This window comes from Helianthus annuus, chromosome 5 (genome assembly GCF_002127325.2).
Source record: "Helianthus annuus cultivar XRQ/B chromosome 5, HanXRQr2.0-SUNRISE, whole genome shotgun sequence".
Taxonomy (NCBI): Eukaryota; Viridiplantae; Streptophyta; class Magnoliopsida; order Asterales; family Asteraceae; genus Helianthus; species Helianthus annuus.
The window spans coordinates 176,479,472-176,495,565 of record NC_035437.2 but is presented as its reverse complement, the minus strand read 5'-3'; the positions used below and the strand labels follow the sequence as shown (position 1 = coordinate 176,495,565).

The 16,094-nt window shown below is 35.4% G+C and overlaps 5 protein-coding genes and 1 pseudogene across 5 annotated transcripts; all 6 read right to left on the bottom strand.

Annotated features, from left to right (window-relative positions):
* Positions 1-3,574: 3,574 nt before the first annotated feature.
* Positions 3,575-4,071, bottom strand: LOC118492217 (the record flags this gene model as incomplete). The annotated part of the gene is made up of 1 exon (XM_035990079.1): positions 3,575-4,071. A coding segment is annotated over one exon (435 nt), but the record flags the coding sequence as incomplete, so codon positions are not given.
* A 3,110-nt stretch (positions 4,072-7,181) lies between these two features.
* Positions 7,182-8,936, bottom strand: LOC118492216 (annotated as a pseudogene).
* Positions 8,937-9,060: 124 nt separating this feature from the next.
* Positions 9,061-9,499, bottom strand: LOC118492215 (the record flags this gene model as incomplete). The annotated part of the gene is made up of 1 exon (XM_035990078.1): positions 9,061-9,499. A coding segment is annotated over one exon (435 nt), but the record flags the coding sequence as incomplete, so codon positions are not given.
* A 1,319-nt stretch (positions 9,500-10,818) lies between these two features.
* LOC110944205 lies at positions 10,819-11,315 on the bottom strand (the record flags this gene model as incomplete). The annotated part of the gene is made up of 1 exon (XM_022185916.2): positions 10,819-11,315. A coding segment is annotated over one exon (435 nt), but the record flags the coding sequence as incomplete, so codon positions are not given.
* Positions 11,316-12,632: 1,317 nt separating this feature from the next.
* Positions 12,633-13,129, bottom strand: LOC118492214 (the record flags this gene model as incomplete). Its single annotated transcript, XM_035990077.1, has 1 exon — positions 12,633-13,129. A coding segment is annotated over one exon (435 nt), but the record flags the coding sequence as incomplete, so codon positions are not given.
* Positions 13,130-14,449: 1,320 nt separating this feature from the next.
* Positions 14,450-14,946, bottom strand: LOC110944206 (the record flags this gene model as incomplete). The annotated part of the gene is made up of 1 exon (XM_022185918.2): positions 14,450-14,946. A coding segment is annotated over one exon (435 nt), but the record flags the coding sequence as incomplete, so codon positions are not given.
* Between the last annotated feature and the right edge of the window lie 1,148 nt (positions 14,947-16,094).

Here is a 16,094-nt window from a genome sequence, read left to right as displayed (position 1 = left end):
ATTGGTCAAATTACCAGTATTACCTGTATGAAGTCTACAAGTATACAATTCGGAGTCTTCACGGGGCGGCTTGACAAACGTAAACCGCATTCAATTCCTTCATCTTCTCCGGCGTTTGCGGAGCAATATCTCCGCCGCCTCCTCCAAACTCTTCACCGGAAACAACCCATCCTCCAAATCCTTCTCCTCCAAACACACCCCGGCGCAACATATCACCACCCTCTCCACCATTTCCTTAAACTGCGCCGCTAAACTATACGCCACAAACCCCCATAACTCAACCCCACCACCCTCATTCTCTTCACTGAGTTCACCTCCATGACTCGGTACACACACTGAGCCTGGAACGAGTCTGACCGATCCCGACCGAGTCGTGAACGAGTCACCAAAAACACCAAATCCGGCACGTAGACATTGAAGTGGTGAACTAGTTTAGGGAGGAAATTTTTTTTTTTTCGATTAAATTGCTGTACTAAACGCATCAGAAAAATTAATTTTCCATAAATTGGCTCATTTCGAAGACAGTAATTCGTAGACAATTCAGACAGTTCACAGTGACACATTTTTTAGGTGTTTTCAGTCCATTGCGTTTTAGAATGAGTCATTTTTAAGTGTTTTCTGGCCATTGCGTTTTACATATAAGACATTTCTTTGTGTTTTTGGTGCATTGCGTTTTAGGTAAAACACATTTTTATGTGTTTTCTGGCCATTGCGTTTTACAAATAAGACATTTCTGTGTGTTTTCTGGCCATTGCGTTTTACAAATAAGTCATTTCTTTGTGTTTTGGTGCATTGCGTTTAGGGTAGAACACATTTTTATGTGTTTTCTGGCCATTGCGTTTTACAAATAAGACATTCTGTGTGTTTTCTGGCCATTGCGTTTTACAAATAAGTCATTTCTTTGTGTTTTTGGTGCATTGCGTTTTAGAAAAATGTCATTTTTTAGGTTTTTTTTTTCATTGCGTTTTACGTAACTGGTGGTTTTTCTATTGCGTTTTACGCAACTGGGTTTTAATTTTTTTTTTTTAAAATATAGCAATAGTATACTCTTTTAAAGAAAAAAACGCTCATTTTTTTGGTGCAATTTTTATAAAAAAATAATGTCGTATGAAAGAGTTATTAACGTTTAAAAAATGGGGGGGGAATTGGAGGAGAGAGAAACTATTGGCTTGGATTGACTAGAATGCCCTTGAACAAACTCACGCGCCTCTTTTATTCTTTTCAATTTCCCTGATTTAATCTTAGCCCTTGATTAACTTAATGAATGGTCAAGATCACTTCCTATCCTTCCTAGCCAAATAAACTTCCTATTGTATCTCCACCCTTGGAATTATATGTCTCTTATTAAAATGAGTAAATGTTATCACCTTTGGATAAAATGTAAGCCTAAATACGTCATTCCTTATTGTCAATAAATGAAGCATTCAGAAACCGGTAAGATTTTCCCCCATTTGTCAATACGTGGAATTTCGTCCTTTTCTATTTTTTATATTATACTTTATATTATCATGTACAATTTAATATTAATAACTCTACATAAAAAAACTCTAGTGACTTTATACGTTCACAAAGATCAAATTCTTTTAATATGAAGTATAACATCAAATTCCATGTAATAAATCAAAAGAAATTACCAATTAACCATACTTCTTCATAAAAGATAGTAAATTGGATACATACAATGATCCATCGGTCGATAATAATTTATGGTAATTTTACTCTAAGAAAAATTAACTTGTATCTAACTAGCATTTTGAAACGGAACAAACGACGTTTAGTTCTCCGTTACATTGGGATTCTCTTAATTTACGTGTCATTGGTCAAATTACCAGTATTACCTGTATGAAGTCTACAAGTATACAATTCGGAGTCTTCACGGGCGGCTTGACAACGTAAACCGCATCAATTCCTCATCTTCTCGGCGTTTGCGGGAGCAATACTCTCCGCCGCCTCCTCCAAACCTTCACCGGAAACAACCCATCCTCCAAATCCTTCTCCTCCAAACACACCCCGGCGCAACATATCACCACCCTCTCCACCATTTCCTTAAACTGCGCCGCTAAACTATACGCCACAAACCCCCATAACTCAACCCCACCACCCTCATTCTCTTCACTGAGTCACCTCCATGACTCGGTACACACACTGAGCCTGGAACGAGTCTGACCGATCCGACCGAGTCGTGAACGAGTCACCAAAAAACACCAAATCCGGCACGTAGACATTGAAGTGGTGAACTAGTTTAGGGAGGAAATTTTTTTTTTTTCGATTAAATTGCTGTACTAAAAAACGCATCCAGAAAAATTAATTTTCCATAAATTGGCTCATTTCGAAGACAGTAATTCGTAGACAATTCAGACAGTTTCACAGTGACACATTTTTTAGGTGTTTTCAGTCCATTGCGTTTTAGAATGAGTCATTTTTAAGTGTTTTTCTGGCCATTGCGTTTTACATATAAGACATTTCTTGTGTTTTTGGGTGCATTGCGTTTTAGGTAAAACACATTTTTATGTGTTTTCTGGCCATTGCGTTTTACAAATAAGACATTTCTGTGTGTTTTCTGGCCATTGCGTTTTACAAATAAGTCATTTCTTTGTGTTTTTGGTGCATTGCGTTTTAGGTAGAACACATTTTTATGTGTTTTCTGGCCATTGCGTTTTACAAATAAGACATTTCTGTGTGTTTTCTGGCCATTGCGTTTTACAAATAAGTCATTTCTTTGTGTTTTTGGTGCATTGCGTTTTAGAAAAATGTCATTTTTTAGGTTTTTTTTTTCATTGCGTTTTACGTAACTGGTGGTTTTTCTATTGCGTTTTACGCAACTGGGTTTTAATTTTTTTTTTTAAAATATAGCAATAGTATACTCGTTTTAAAGAAAAAAAACGCTCATTTTTTTGGTGCAATTTTTATAAAAAAATAATGTCGTATGAAAGAGTTATTAACGTTTAAAAAATGGGGGGGAATTGGAGGAGAGAGAAACTATTGGCTTGGATTGACTAGAATGCCCTTGAACAAACTCACGCGCCTCTTTTATTCTTTTCAATTTCCCTGATTTAATCTTAGCCCTTGATTAACTTAATGAATGGTCAAGATCACTTCCTATCCTTCCTAGCCAAATAAACTTCCTATTGTATCTCCACCCTTGGAATTATATGTCTCTTATTAAAATGAGTAAATGTTATCACCTTTGGATAAAATGTAAGCCTAAATACGTCATCCTTATTGTCATAAATGAAGCATTCAGAAACCGGTAAGATTTTTCCCCATTTGTCAATACGTGGAATTTCGTCCTTTTCTATTTTTATATTATACTTTATATTATCATGTACAATTTAATTATTAATAACTCTACATAAAAAAACTCTAGTGACTTTATACGTTCACAAAGATCAAATTCTTTTAATATGAAGTATAACATCAAATTCCATGTAATAAATCAAAAGAAATTACCAATTAACCATACTTCTTCATAAAAGATAGGTAAATTGGATACATACAATGATCCATCGGTCGATAATAATTTATGTAATTTTACTCTAACGAAAAATTAACTTGTATCTAACTAGCATTTTGAAACGGAACAAACGACGTTAGTTCTCCGTTACATTGGGATTCTCTTAATTTACGTGTCATTGGTCAAATTACCAGTATTACCTGTATGAAGTCTACAAGTATACAATTCGGAGTCTTCACGGGCGGCTTGACAAACGTAAACCGCATCAATTCCTTCATCTTCTCCGGCGTTTGCGGGAGCAATATCTCCGCCGCCTCCTCCAAACTCTTCACCGGAAACAACCCATCCTCCAAATCCTTCTCCTCCAAACACACCCCGGCGCAACATATCACCACCCTCTCCACCATTTCCTTAAACTGCGCCGCTAAACTATACGCCACAAACCCCCCATAACTCAACCCCACCACCCTCATTCTCTTCACTGAGTTCACCTCCATGACTCGGTACACACACTGAGCCTGGAACGAGTCTGACCGATCCGACCGAGTCGTGAACGAGTCACCAAAAAACACCAAATCCGGCACGTAGACATTGAAGTGGTGAACTAGTTTAGGGAGGAAATTTTTTTTTTTTCGATTAAATTGCTGTACTAAAAACGCATCAGAAAAATTAATTTTCCATAAATTGGCTCATTTCGAAGACAGTAATTCGTAGACAATTCAGACAGTTCACAGTGACACATTTTTTAGGTGTTTTCAGTCCATTGCGTTTTAGAATGAGTCATTTTTAAGTGTTTTCTGGCCATTGCGTTTTACATATAAGACATTTCTTTGTGTTTTTGGTGCATTGCGTTTTAGGTAAAACACATTTTTATGTGTTTTCTGGCCATTGCGTTTTACAAATAAGACATTTCTGTGTGTTTTCTGGCCATTGCGTTTTACAAATAAGTCATTTCTTTGTGTTTTTGGTGCATTGCGTTTTAGGTAGAACACATTTTTATGTGTTTTCTGGCCATTGCGTTTTACAAATAAGACATTTCTGTGTGTTTTCTGGCCATTGCGTTTTACAAATAAGTCATTTCTTTGTGTTTTTGGTGCATTGCGTTTTGAAAAATGTGCATTTTTTTTTTTCATTGCGTTTTACGTAACTGGTGGTTTTTCTATTGCGTTTTACGCAACTGGGTTTTAATTTTTTTTTTAAAATATAGCAATAGTATACTCGTTTTAAAGAAAAAAAACGCTCATTTTTTTGGTGCAATTTTTATAAAAAAATAATGTCGTATGAAAGAGTTATTAACGTTTAAAAAATGGGGGGGAATTGGAGGAGAGAGAAACTATTGGCTTGGATTGACTAGAATGCCCTTGAACAAACTCACGCGCCTCTTTTATTCTTTTCAATTTCCCTGATTTAATCTTAGCCCTTGATTAACTTAATGAATGGTCAAGATCACTTCCTATCCTTCCTAGCCAAATAAACTTCCTATTGTATCTCCACCCTTGGAATTATATGTCTCTTATTAAAATGAGTAAATGTTATCACCTTTGGATAAAATGTAAGCCTAAATACGTCATCCTTATTGTCATAAATGAAGCATTCAGAAACCGGTAAGATTTTTCCCCATTTGTCAATACGTGGAATTTCGTCCTTTTCTATTTTTATATTATACTTTATATTATCATGTACAATTTAATTATTAATAACTCTACATAAAAAAACTCTAGTGACTTTATACGTTCACAAAGATCAAATTCTTTTAATATGAAGTATAACATCAAATTCCATGTAATAAATCAAAAGAAATTACCAATTAACCATACTTCTTCATAAAAGATAGGTAAATTGGATACATACAATGATCCATCGGTCGATAATAATTTATGTAATTTTACTCTAACGAAAAATTAACTTGTATCTAACTAGCATTTTGAAACGGAACAAACGACGTTAGTTCTCCGTTACATTGGGATTCTCTTAATTTACGTGTCATTGGTCAAATTACCAGTATTACCTGTATGAAGTCTACAAGTATACAATTCGGAGTCTTCACGGGCGGCTTGACAAACGTAAACCGCATCAATTCCTTCATCTTCTCCGGCGTTTGCGGAGCAATATCTCCGCCGCCTCCTCCAAACTCTTCACCGGAAACAACCCATCCTCCAATCCTTCTCCTCCAAACACACCCCGGCGCAACATATCACCACCCTCTCCACCATTTCCTTAAACTGCGCCGCTAAACTATACGCCACAAACCCCCCATAACTCAACCCCACCACCCTCATTCTCTTCACTGAGTTCACTCCATGACTCGGTACACACACTGAGCCTGGAACGAGTCTGACCGATCCGCACGAGTCGTGAACGAGTCACCAAAAAACACCAAATCCGGCACGTAGACATTGAAGTGGTGAACTAGTTTAGGGAGGAAATTTTTTTTTTTCGATTAAATTGCTGTACTAAAAACGCATCAGAAAAATTAATTTTCCATAAATTGGCTCATTTCGAAGACAGTAATTCGTAGACAATTCAGACAGTTCACAGTGACACATTTTTTAGGTGTTTTCAGTCCATTGCGTTTTAGAATGAGTCATTTTTAGTGTTTCTGGCCATTGCGTTTACATATAAGACATTTCTTTGTGTTTTGGTGCATTGCGTTTTAGGTAAAACACATTTTTATGTGTTTTTCTGGCCATTGCGTTTTACAAATAAGACATTTCTGTGTGTTTCTGGCCATTGCGTTTTACAAATAAGTCATTTCTTTGTGTTTTGGTGCATTGCGTTTTAGGTAGAACACATTTTATGTGTTTTCTGGCCATTGCGTTTTACAAATAAGACATTTCTGTGTGTTTTCTGGCCATTGCGTTTTACAAATAAGTCATTTCTTTGTGTTTTTGGTGGCATTGCGTTTTAGAAAAATGTCATTTTTTAGGTTTTTTTTTCATTGCGTTTTACGTAACTGGTGGTTTTTCTATTGCGTTTTACGCAACTGGGTTTTAATTTTTTTTTTTAAAATATAGCAATAGTATACTCGTTTTAAAGAAAAAAAACGCTCATTTTTTGGTGCAATTTGTTATAAAAAAATAATGTCGTATGAAAGAGTTATTAACGTTTAAAAAATGGGGGGAATTGGAGGAGAGAGAAACTATTGGCTTGGATTGACTAGAATGCCCTTGAACAAACTCACGCGCCTCTTTTATTCTTTTCAATTTCCCTGATTTAATCTTAGCCCTTGATTAACTTAAATGAATGGTCAAGATCACTTCCTATCCTTCCTAGCCAAATAAACTTCCTATTGTATCTCCACCTTGGAATTATATGTCTCTTATTAAAATGAGTAAATGTTATCACCTTTGGATAAAATGTAAGCCTAAATACGTCATCCTTATTGTCATAAATGAAGCATCAGAAACCGGTAAGATTTTTCCCCATTTGTCAATACGTGGAATTTCGTCCTTTTCTATTTTTATATTATACTTTATATTATCATGTACAATTTAATTATTAATAACTCTACATAAAAAACTCTAGTGACTTTATACGTTCACAAAGATCAAATTCTTTTAATATGAAGTTATAACATCAAATTCCATGTAATAAATCAAAAGAAATTACCAATTAACCATACTTCTTCATAAAAGATAGGTAAATTGGATACATACAATGATCCATCGGTCGATAATAATTTATGTAATTTTACTCTAACGAAAATTAACTTGTATCTAACTAGCATTTTGAAACGGAACAAACGACGTTAGTTCTCCGTTACATTGGGATTCTCTTAATTTACGTGTCATTGGTCAAATTACCAGTATTACCTGTATGAAGTCTACAAGTATACAATTCGGAGTCTTCACGGGCGGCTTGACAAACGTAAACCGCATCAATTCCTTCATCTTCTCCGGCGTTTGCGGGAGCAATATCTCCGCCGCCTCCTCCAAACTCTTCACCGGAAACAACCCATCCTCCAAATCCTTCTCCTCCAAACACACCCCGGCGCAACATATCACCACCCTCTCCACCATTTCCTTAAACTGCGCCGCTAAACTATACGCCACAAAACCCCCATAACTCAACCCCACCACCCTCATTCTCTTCACTGAGTTCACCTCCATGACTCGGTACACACACTGAGCCTGGAACGAGTCTGACCGGATCCGACCGAGTCGTGAACGAGTCACCAAAAAACACCAAATCCGGCACGTAGACATTGAAGTGGTGAACTAGTTTAGGGAGGAAATTTTTTTTTTTCGATTAAATTGCTGTACTAAAAACGCATCAGAAAAATTAATTTTCCATAAATTGGCTCATTTCGAAGACAGTAATTCGTAGACAATTCAGACAGTTCACAGTGACACATTTTTTAGGTGTTTTCAGTCCATTGCGTTTTAGAATGAGTCATTTTTAAGTGTTTTCTGGCCATTGCGTTTTACATATAAGACATTTCTTTGTGTTTTTGGTGCATTGCGTTTTAGGTAAAACACATTTTTATGTGTTTTCTGGCCATTGCGTTTTACAAATAAGACATTTCTGTGTGTTTTCTGGCCATTGCGTTTTACAAATAAGTCATTTCTTTGTGTTTTTGGTGCATTGCGTTTTAGGTAGAACACATTTTTATGTGTTTTCTGGCCATTGCGTTTTACAAATAAGACATTTCTGTGTGTTTTCTGGCCATTGCGTTTTACAAATAAGTCATTTCTTGTGTTTTTGGTGCATTGCGTTTTAGAAAAATGTTCATTTTTTAGGTTTTTTTTTTCATTGCGTTTTACGTAACTGGTGGTTTTTCTATTGCGTTTTACGCAACTGGGTTTTAATTTTTTTTTTAAAATATAGCAATAGTATACTCGTTTTAAAGAAAAAAAAACGCTCATTTTTTTGGTGGCAATTTTTATAAAAAAATAATGTCGTATGAAAGAGTTATTAACGTTTAAAAAAATGGGGGGGAATTGGAGGAGAGAGAAACTATTGGCTTGGATTGACTAGAATGCCCTTGAACAAACTCACGCGCCTCTTTATTCTTTTCAATTTCCCTGATTTAATCTTAGCCCTTGATTAACTAATGAATGGTCAAGATCACTTCCTATCCTTCCTAGCCAAATAAACTTCCTATTGTATCTCCACCCTTGGAATTATATGTCTCTTATTAAAATGAGTAAATGTTATCACCTTTGGATAAAATGTAAGCCTAAATACGTCATCCTTATTGTCATAAATGAAGCATTCAGAAACCGGTAAGATTTTTCCCCATTTGTCAATACGTGGAATTTCGTCCTTTTCTATTTTTATATTATACTTTATATTATCATGTACAATTTAATTATTAATAACTCTACATAAAAAAACTCTAGTGACTTTATACGTTCACAAAGATCAAATTCTTTTAATATGAAGTATAACATCAAATTCCATGTAATAAATCAAAAGAAATTACCAATTAACCATACTTCTTCATAAAAGATAGGTAAATTGGATACATACAATGATCCATCGGTCGATAATAATTTATGTAATTTTACTCTAACGAAAAATTAACTTGTATCTAACTAGCATTTTGAAACGGAACAAACGACGTTAGTTCTCCGTTACATTGGGATTCTCTTAATTACGTGTCATTGGTCAAATTACCAGTATTACCTGTATGAAGTCTACAAGTATACAATTCGGAGTCTTCACGGGCGGCTTGACAAACGTAAACCGCATCAATTCCTTCATCTTCTCCGGCGTTTGCGGGAGCAATATCTCCGCCGCCTCCTCCAAACTCTTCACCGGAAACAACCCATCCTCCAAATCCTTCTCCTCCAAACACACCCCGGCGCAACATATCACCACCCTCTCCACCATTTCCTTAAACTGCGCCGCTAAACTATACGCCACAAACCCCCCATAACTCAACCCCACCACCCTCATTCTCTTCACTGAGTTCACCTCCATGACTCGGTACACACACTGAGCCTGGAACGAGTCTGACCGATCCGACCGAGTCGTGAACGAGTCACCAAAAAACACCAAATCCGGCACGTAGACATTGAAGTGGTGAACTAGTTTAGGGAGGAAATTTTTTTTTTTTCGATTAAATTGCTGTACTAAAAACGCATCAGAAAAATTAATTTTCCATAAATTGGCTCATTTCGAAGACAGTAATTCGTAGACAATTCAGACAGTTCACAGTGACACATTTTTTAGGTGTTTTCAGTCCATTGCGTTTTAGAATGAGTCATTTTTAAGTGTTTTCTGGCCATTGCGTTTTACATATAAGACATTTCTTTGTGTTTTTGGTGCATTGCGTTTTAGGTAAAACACATTTTTATGTGTTTTCTGGCCATTGCGTTTTACAAATAAGACATTTCTGTGTGTTTTCTGGCCATTGCGTTTTACAAATAAGTCATTTCTTTGTGTTTTTGGTGCATTGCGTTTTAGGTAGAACACATTTTTATGTGTTTTCTGGCCATTGCGTTTTACAAATAAGACATTTCTGTGTGTTTTCTGGCCATTGCGTTTTACAAATAAGTCATTTCTTTGTGTTTTTGGTGCATTGCGTTTTAGAAAAATGTCATTTTTTAGGTTTTTTTTTTCATTGCGTTTTACGTAACTGGTGGTTTTTCTATTGCGTTTTACGCAACTGGGTTTTAATTTTTTTTTTTAAAATATAGCAATAGTATACTCGTTTTAAAGAAAAAAAACGCTCATTTTTTTGGTGCAATTTTTATAAAAAAATAATGTCGTATGAAAGAGTTATTAACGTTTAAAAAATGGGGGGAATTGGAGGAGAGAGAAACTATTGGCTTGGATTGACTAGAATGCCCTTGAACAAACTCACGCGCCTCTTTTATTCTTTTCATTTCCCTGATTTAATCTTAGCCCTTGATTAACTTAATGAATGGTCAAGATCACTTCCTATCCTTCCTAGCCAAAATAAACTTCCTATTGTATCTCCACCCTTGGAATTATATGTCTCTTATTAAAATGAGTAAATGTTATCACCTTTGGATAAAATGTAAGCCTAAATACGTCATCCTTATTGTCATAAATGAAGCATTCAGAAACCGGTAAGATTTTTCCCCATTTGTCAATACGTGGAATTTCGTCCTTTTCTATTTTTATATTATACTTTATATTATCATGTACAATTTAATTATTAATAACTCTACATAAAAAAACTCTAGTGACTTTATACGTTCACAAAGATCAAATTCTTTTAATATGAAGTATAACATCAAATTCCATGTAATAAATCAAAAGAAATTACCAATTAACCATACTTCTTCATAAAAGATAGGTAAATTGGATACATACAATGATCCATCGGTCGATAATAATTTATGTAATTTTACTCTAACGAAAAATTAACTTGTATCTAACTAGCATTTTGAAACGGAACAAACGACGTTAGTTCTCCGTTACATTGGGATTCTCTTAATTTACGTGTCATTGGTCAAATTACCAGTATTACCTGTATGAAGTCTACAAGTATACAATTCGGAGTCTTCACGGGCGGCTTGACAAACGTAAACCGCATCAATTCCTTCATCTTCTCCGGCGTTTGCGGGAGCAATATCTCCGCCGCCTCCTCCAAACTCTTCACCGGAAACAACCCATCCTCCAAATCCTTCTCCTCCAAACACACCCCGGCGCAACATATCACCACCCTCTCCACCATTTCCTTAAACTGCGCCGCTAAACTATACGCCACAAACCCCCCATAACTCAACCCCACCACCCTCATTCTCTTCACTGAGTTCACCTCCATGACTCGGTACACACACTGAGCCTGGAACGAGTCTGACCGATCCGACCGAGTCGTGAACGAGTCACCAAAAAACACCAAATCCGGCACGTAGACATTGAAGTGGTGAACTAGTTTAGGGAGGAAATTTTTTTTTTTTCGATTAAATTGCTGTACTAAAAACGCATCAGAAAAATTAATTTTCCATAAATTGGCTCATTTCGAAGACAGTAATTCGTAGACAATTCAGACAGTTCACAGTGACACATTTTTTAGGTGTTTTCAGTCCATTGCGTTTTAGAATGAGTCATTTTTAAGTGTTTTCTGGCCATTGCGTTTTACATATAAGACATTTCTTTGTGTTTTTGGTGCATTGCGTTTTAGGTAAAACACATTTTTATGTGTTTTCTGGCCATTGCGTTTTACAAATAAGACATTTCTGTGTGTTTTCTGGCCATTGCGTTTTACAAATAAGTCATTTCTTTGTGTTTTTGGTGCATTGCGTTTTAGGTAGAACACATTTTTATGTGTTTTCTGGCCATTGCGTTTTACAAATAAGACATTTCTGTGTGTTTTCTGGCCATTGCGTTTTACAAATAAGTCATTTCTTTGTGTTTTTGGTGCATTGCGTTTTAGAAAAATGTCATTTTTTAGGTTTTTTTTTTCATTGCGTTTTACGTAACTGGTGGTTTTTCTATTGCGTTTTACGCAACTGGGTTTTAATTTTTTTTTTAAAATATAGCAATAGTATACTCGTTTTAAAGAAAAAAAACGCTCATTTTTTGGTGCAATTTTTATAAAAAAATAATGTCGTATGAAAGAGTTATTAACGTTTAAAAAATGGGGGGGAATTGGAGGAGAGAGAAACTATTGGCTTGGATTGACTAGAATGCCCTTGAACAAACTCACGCGCCTCTTTTATTCTTTTCAATTTCCCTGATTTAATCTTAGCCCTTGATTAACTTAATGAATGGTCAAGATCACTTCCTATCCTTCCTAGCCAAATAAACTTCCTATTGTATCTCCACCCTTGGAATTATATGTCTCTTATTAAATGAGTAAATGTTATCACCTTTGGATAAAATGTAAGCCTAAATACGTCATCCTTATTGTCATAAATGAAGCATTCAGAAACCGGTAAGATTTTTCCCCATTTGTCAATACGTGGAATTTCGTCCTTTTCTATTTTTATATTATACTTTATATTATCATGTACAATTTAATTATTAATAACTCTACATAAAAAAACTCTAGTGACTTTATACGTTCACAAAGATCAAATTCTTTTAATATGAAGTATAACATCAAATTCCATGTAATAAATCAAAAGAAATTACCAATTAACCATACTTCTTCATAAAAGATAGGTAAATTGGATACATACAATGATCCATCGGTCGATAATAATTTATGTAATTTTACTCTAACGAAAAATTAACTTGTATCTAACTAGCATTTTGAAACGGAACAAACGACGTTAGTTCTCCGTTACATTGGGATTCTCTTAATTTACGTGTCATTGGTCAAATTACCAGTATTACCTGTATGAAGTCTACAAGTATACAATTCGGAGTCTTCACGGGCGGCTTGACAAACGTAAACCGCATCAATTCCTTCATCTTCTCCGGCGTTTGCGGGAGCAATATCTCCGCCGCCTCCTCCAAACTCTTCACCGGAAACAACCCATCCTCCAAATCCTTCTCCTCCAAACACACCCCGGCGCAACATATCACCACCCTCTCCACCATTTCCTTAAACTGCGCCGCTAAACTATACGCCACAAACCCCCCATAACTCAACCCCACCACCCTCATTCTCTTCACTGAGTTCACCTCCATGACTCGGTACACACACTGAGCCTGGAACGAGTCTGACCGATCCGACCGAGTCGTGAACGAGTCACCAAAAAACACCAAATCCGGCACGTAGACATTGAAGTGGTGAACTAGTTTAGGGAGGAAATTTTTTTTTTTTCGATTAAATTGCTGTACTAAAAACGCATCAGAAAAATTAATTTTCCATAAATTGGCTCATTTCGAAGACAGTAATTCGTAGACAATTCAGACAGTTCACAGTGACACATTTTTTAGGTGTTTTCAGTCCATTGCGTTTTAGAATGAGTCATTTTTAAGTGTTTTCTGGCCATTGCGTTTTACATATAAGACATTTCTTTGTGTTTTTGGTGCATTGCGTTTTAGGTAAAACACATTTTTATGTGTTTTCTGGCCATTGCGTTTTACAAATAAGACATTTCTGTGTGTTTTCTGGCCATTGCGTTTTACAAATAAGTCATTTCTTTGTGTTTTTGGTGCATTGCGTTTTAGGTAGAACACATTTTTATGTGTTTTCTGGCCATTGCGTTTTACAAATAAGACATTTCTGTGTGTTTTCTGGCCATTGCGTTTTACAAATAAGTCATTTCTTTGTGTTTTTGGTGCATTGCGTTTTAGAAAAATGTCATTTTTTAGGTTTTTTTTTTCATTGCGTTTTACGTAACTGGTGGTTTTTCTATTGCGTTTTACGCAACTGGGTTTTAATTTTTTTTTTAAAATATAGCAATAGTATACTCGTTTTAAAAGAAAAAAAACGCTCATTTTTTTGGTGCAATTTTTATAAAAAAATAATGTCGTATGAAAGAGTTATTAACGTTTAAAAAATGGGGGGGAATTGGAGGAGAGAGAAACTATTGGCTTGGATTGACTAGAATGCCCTTGAACAAACTCACGCGCCTCTTTTATTCTTTTCAATTTCCCTGATTTAATCTTAGCCCTTGATTAACTTAATGAATGGTCAAGATCACTTCCTATCCTTCCTAGCCAAATAAACTTCCTATTGTATCTCCACCCTTGGAATTATATGTCTCTTATTAAAATGAGTAAATGTTATCACCTTTGGATAAAATGTAAGCCTAAATACGTCATCCTTATTGTCATAAATGAAGCATTCAGAAACCGGTAAGATTTTTCCCCATTTGTCAATACGTGGAATTTCGTCCTTTTCTATTTTTATATTATACTTTATATTATCATGTACAATTTAATTATTAATAACTCTACATAAAAAAACTCTAGTGACTTTATACGTTCACAAAGATCAAATTCTTTTAATATGAAGTATAACATCAAATTCCATGTAATAAATCAAAAGAAATTACCAATTAACCATACTTCTTCATAAAAGATAGGTAAATTGGATACATACAATGATCCATCGGTCGATAATAATTTATGTAATTTTACTCTAACGAAAAATTAACTTGTATCTAACTAGCATTTTGAAACGGAACAAACGACGTTAGTTCTCCGTTACATTGGGATTCTCTTAATTTACGTGTCATTGGTCAAATTACCAGTATTACCTGTATGAAGTCTACAAGTATACAATTCGGAGTCTTCACGGGCGGCTTGACAAACGTAAACCGCATCAATTCCTTCATCTTCTCCGGCGTTTGCGGGAGCAATATCTCCGCCGCCTCCTCCAAACTCTTCACCGGAAACAACCCATCCTCCAAATCCTTCTCCTCCAAACACACCCCGGCGCAACATATCACCACCCTCTCCACCATTTCCTTAAACTGCGCCGCTAAACTATACGCCACAAACCCCCCATAACTCAACCCCACCACCCTCATTCTCTTCACTGAGTTCACCTCCATGACTCGGTACACACACTGAGCCTGGAACGAGTCTGACCGATCCGACCGAGTCGTGAACGAGTCACCAAAAAACACCAAATCCGGCACGTAGACATTGAAGTGGTGAACTAGTTTAGGGAGGAAATTTTTTTTTTTTCGATTAAATTGCTGTACTAAAAACGCATCAGAAAAATTAATTTTCCATAAATTGGCTCATTTCGAAGACAGTAATTCGTAGACAATTCAGACAGTTCACAGTGACACATTTTTTAGGTGTTTTCAGTCCATTGCGTTTTAGAATGAGTCATTTTTAAGTGTTTTCTGGCCATTGCGTTTTACATATAAGACATTTCTTTGTGTTTTTGGTGCATTGCGTTTTAGGTAAAACACATTTTTATGTGTTTTCTGGCCATTGCGTTTTACAAATAAGACATTTCTGTGTGTTTTCTGGCCATTGCGTTTTACAAATAAGTCATTTCTTTGTGTTTTTGGTGCATTGCGTTTTAGGTAGAACACATTTTTATGTGTTTTCTGGCCATTGCGTTTTACAAATAAGACATTTCTGTGTGTTTTCTGGCCATTGCGTTTTACAAATAAGTCATTTCTTTGTGTTTTTGGTGCATTGCGTTTTAGAAAAATGTCATTTTTTAGGTTTTTTTTTTCATTGCGTTTTACGTAACTGGTGGTTTTTCTATTGCGTTTTACGCAACTGGGTTTAATTTTTTTTTTAAAATATAGCAATAGTATACTCGTTTTTAAAGAAAAAAAACGCTCATTTTTTTGGTGCAATTTTTATAAAAAAATAATGTCGTATGAAAGAGTTATTAACGTTTAAAAAATGGGGGGGAATTGGAGGAGAGAGAAACTATTGGCTTGGATTGACTAGAATGCCCTTGAACAAACTCACGCGCCTCTTTTATTCTTTTCAATTTCCCTGATTTAATCTTAGCCCTTGATTAACTTAATGAATGGTCAAGATCACTTCCTATCCTTCCTAGCCAAATAAACTTCCTATTGTATCTCCACCCTTGGAATTATATGTCTCTTATTAAAATGAGTAAATGTTATCACCTTTGGATAAAATGTAAGCCTAAATACGTCATCCTTATTGTCATAAATGAAGCATTCAGAAACCGGTAAGATTTTTCCCCATTTGTCAATACGTGGAATTTCGTCCTTTTCTATTTTTATATTATACTTTATATTATCATGTACAATTTAATTATTAATAACTCTACATAAAAAAACTCTAGTGACTTTATACGTTCACAAAGATCAAATTCTTTTAA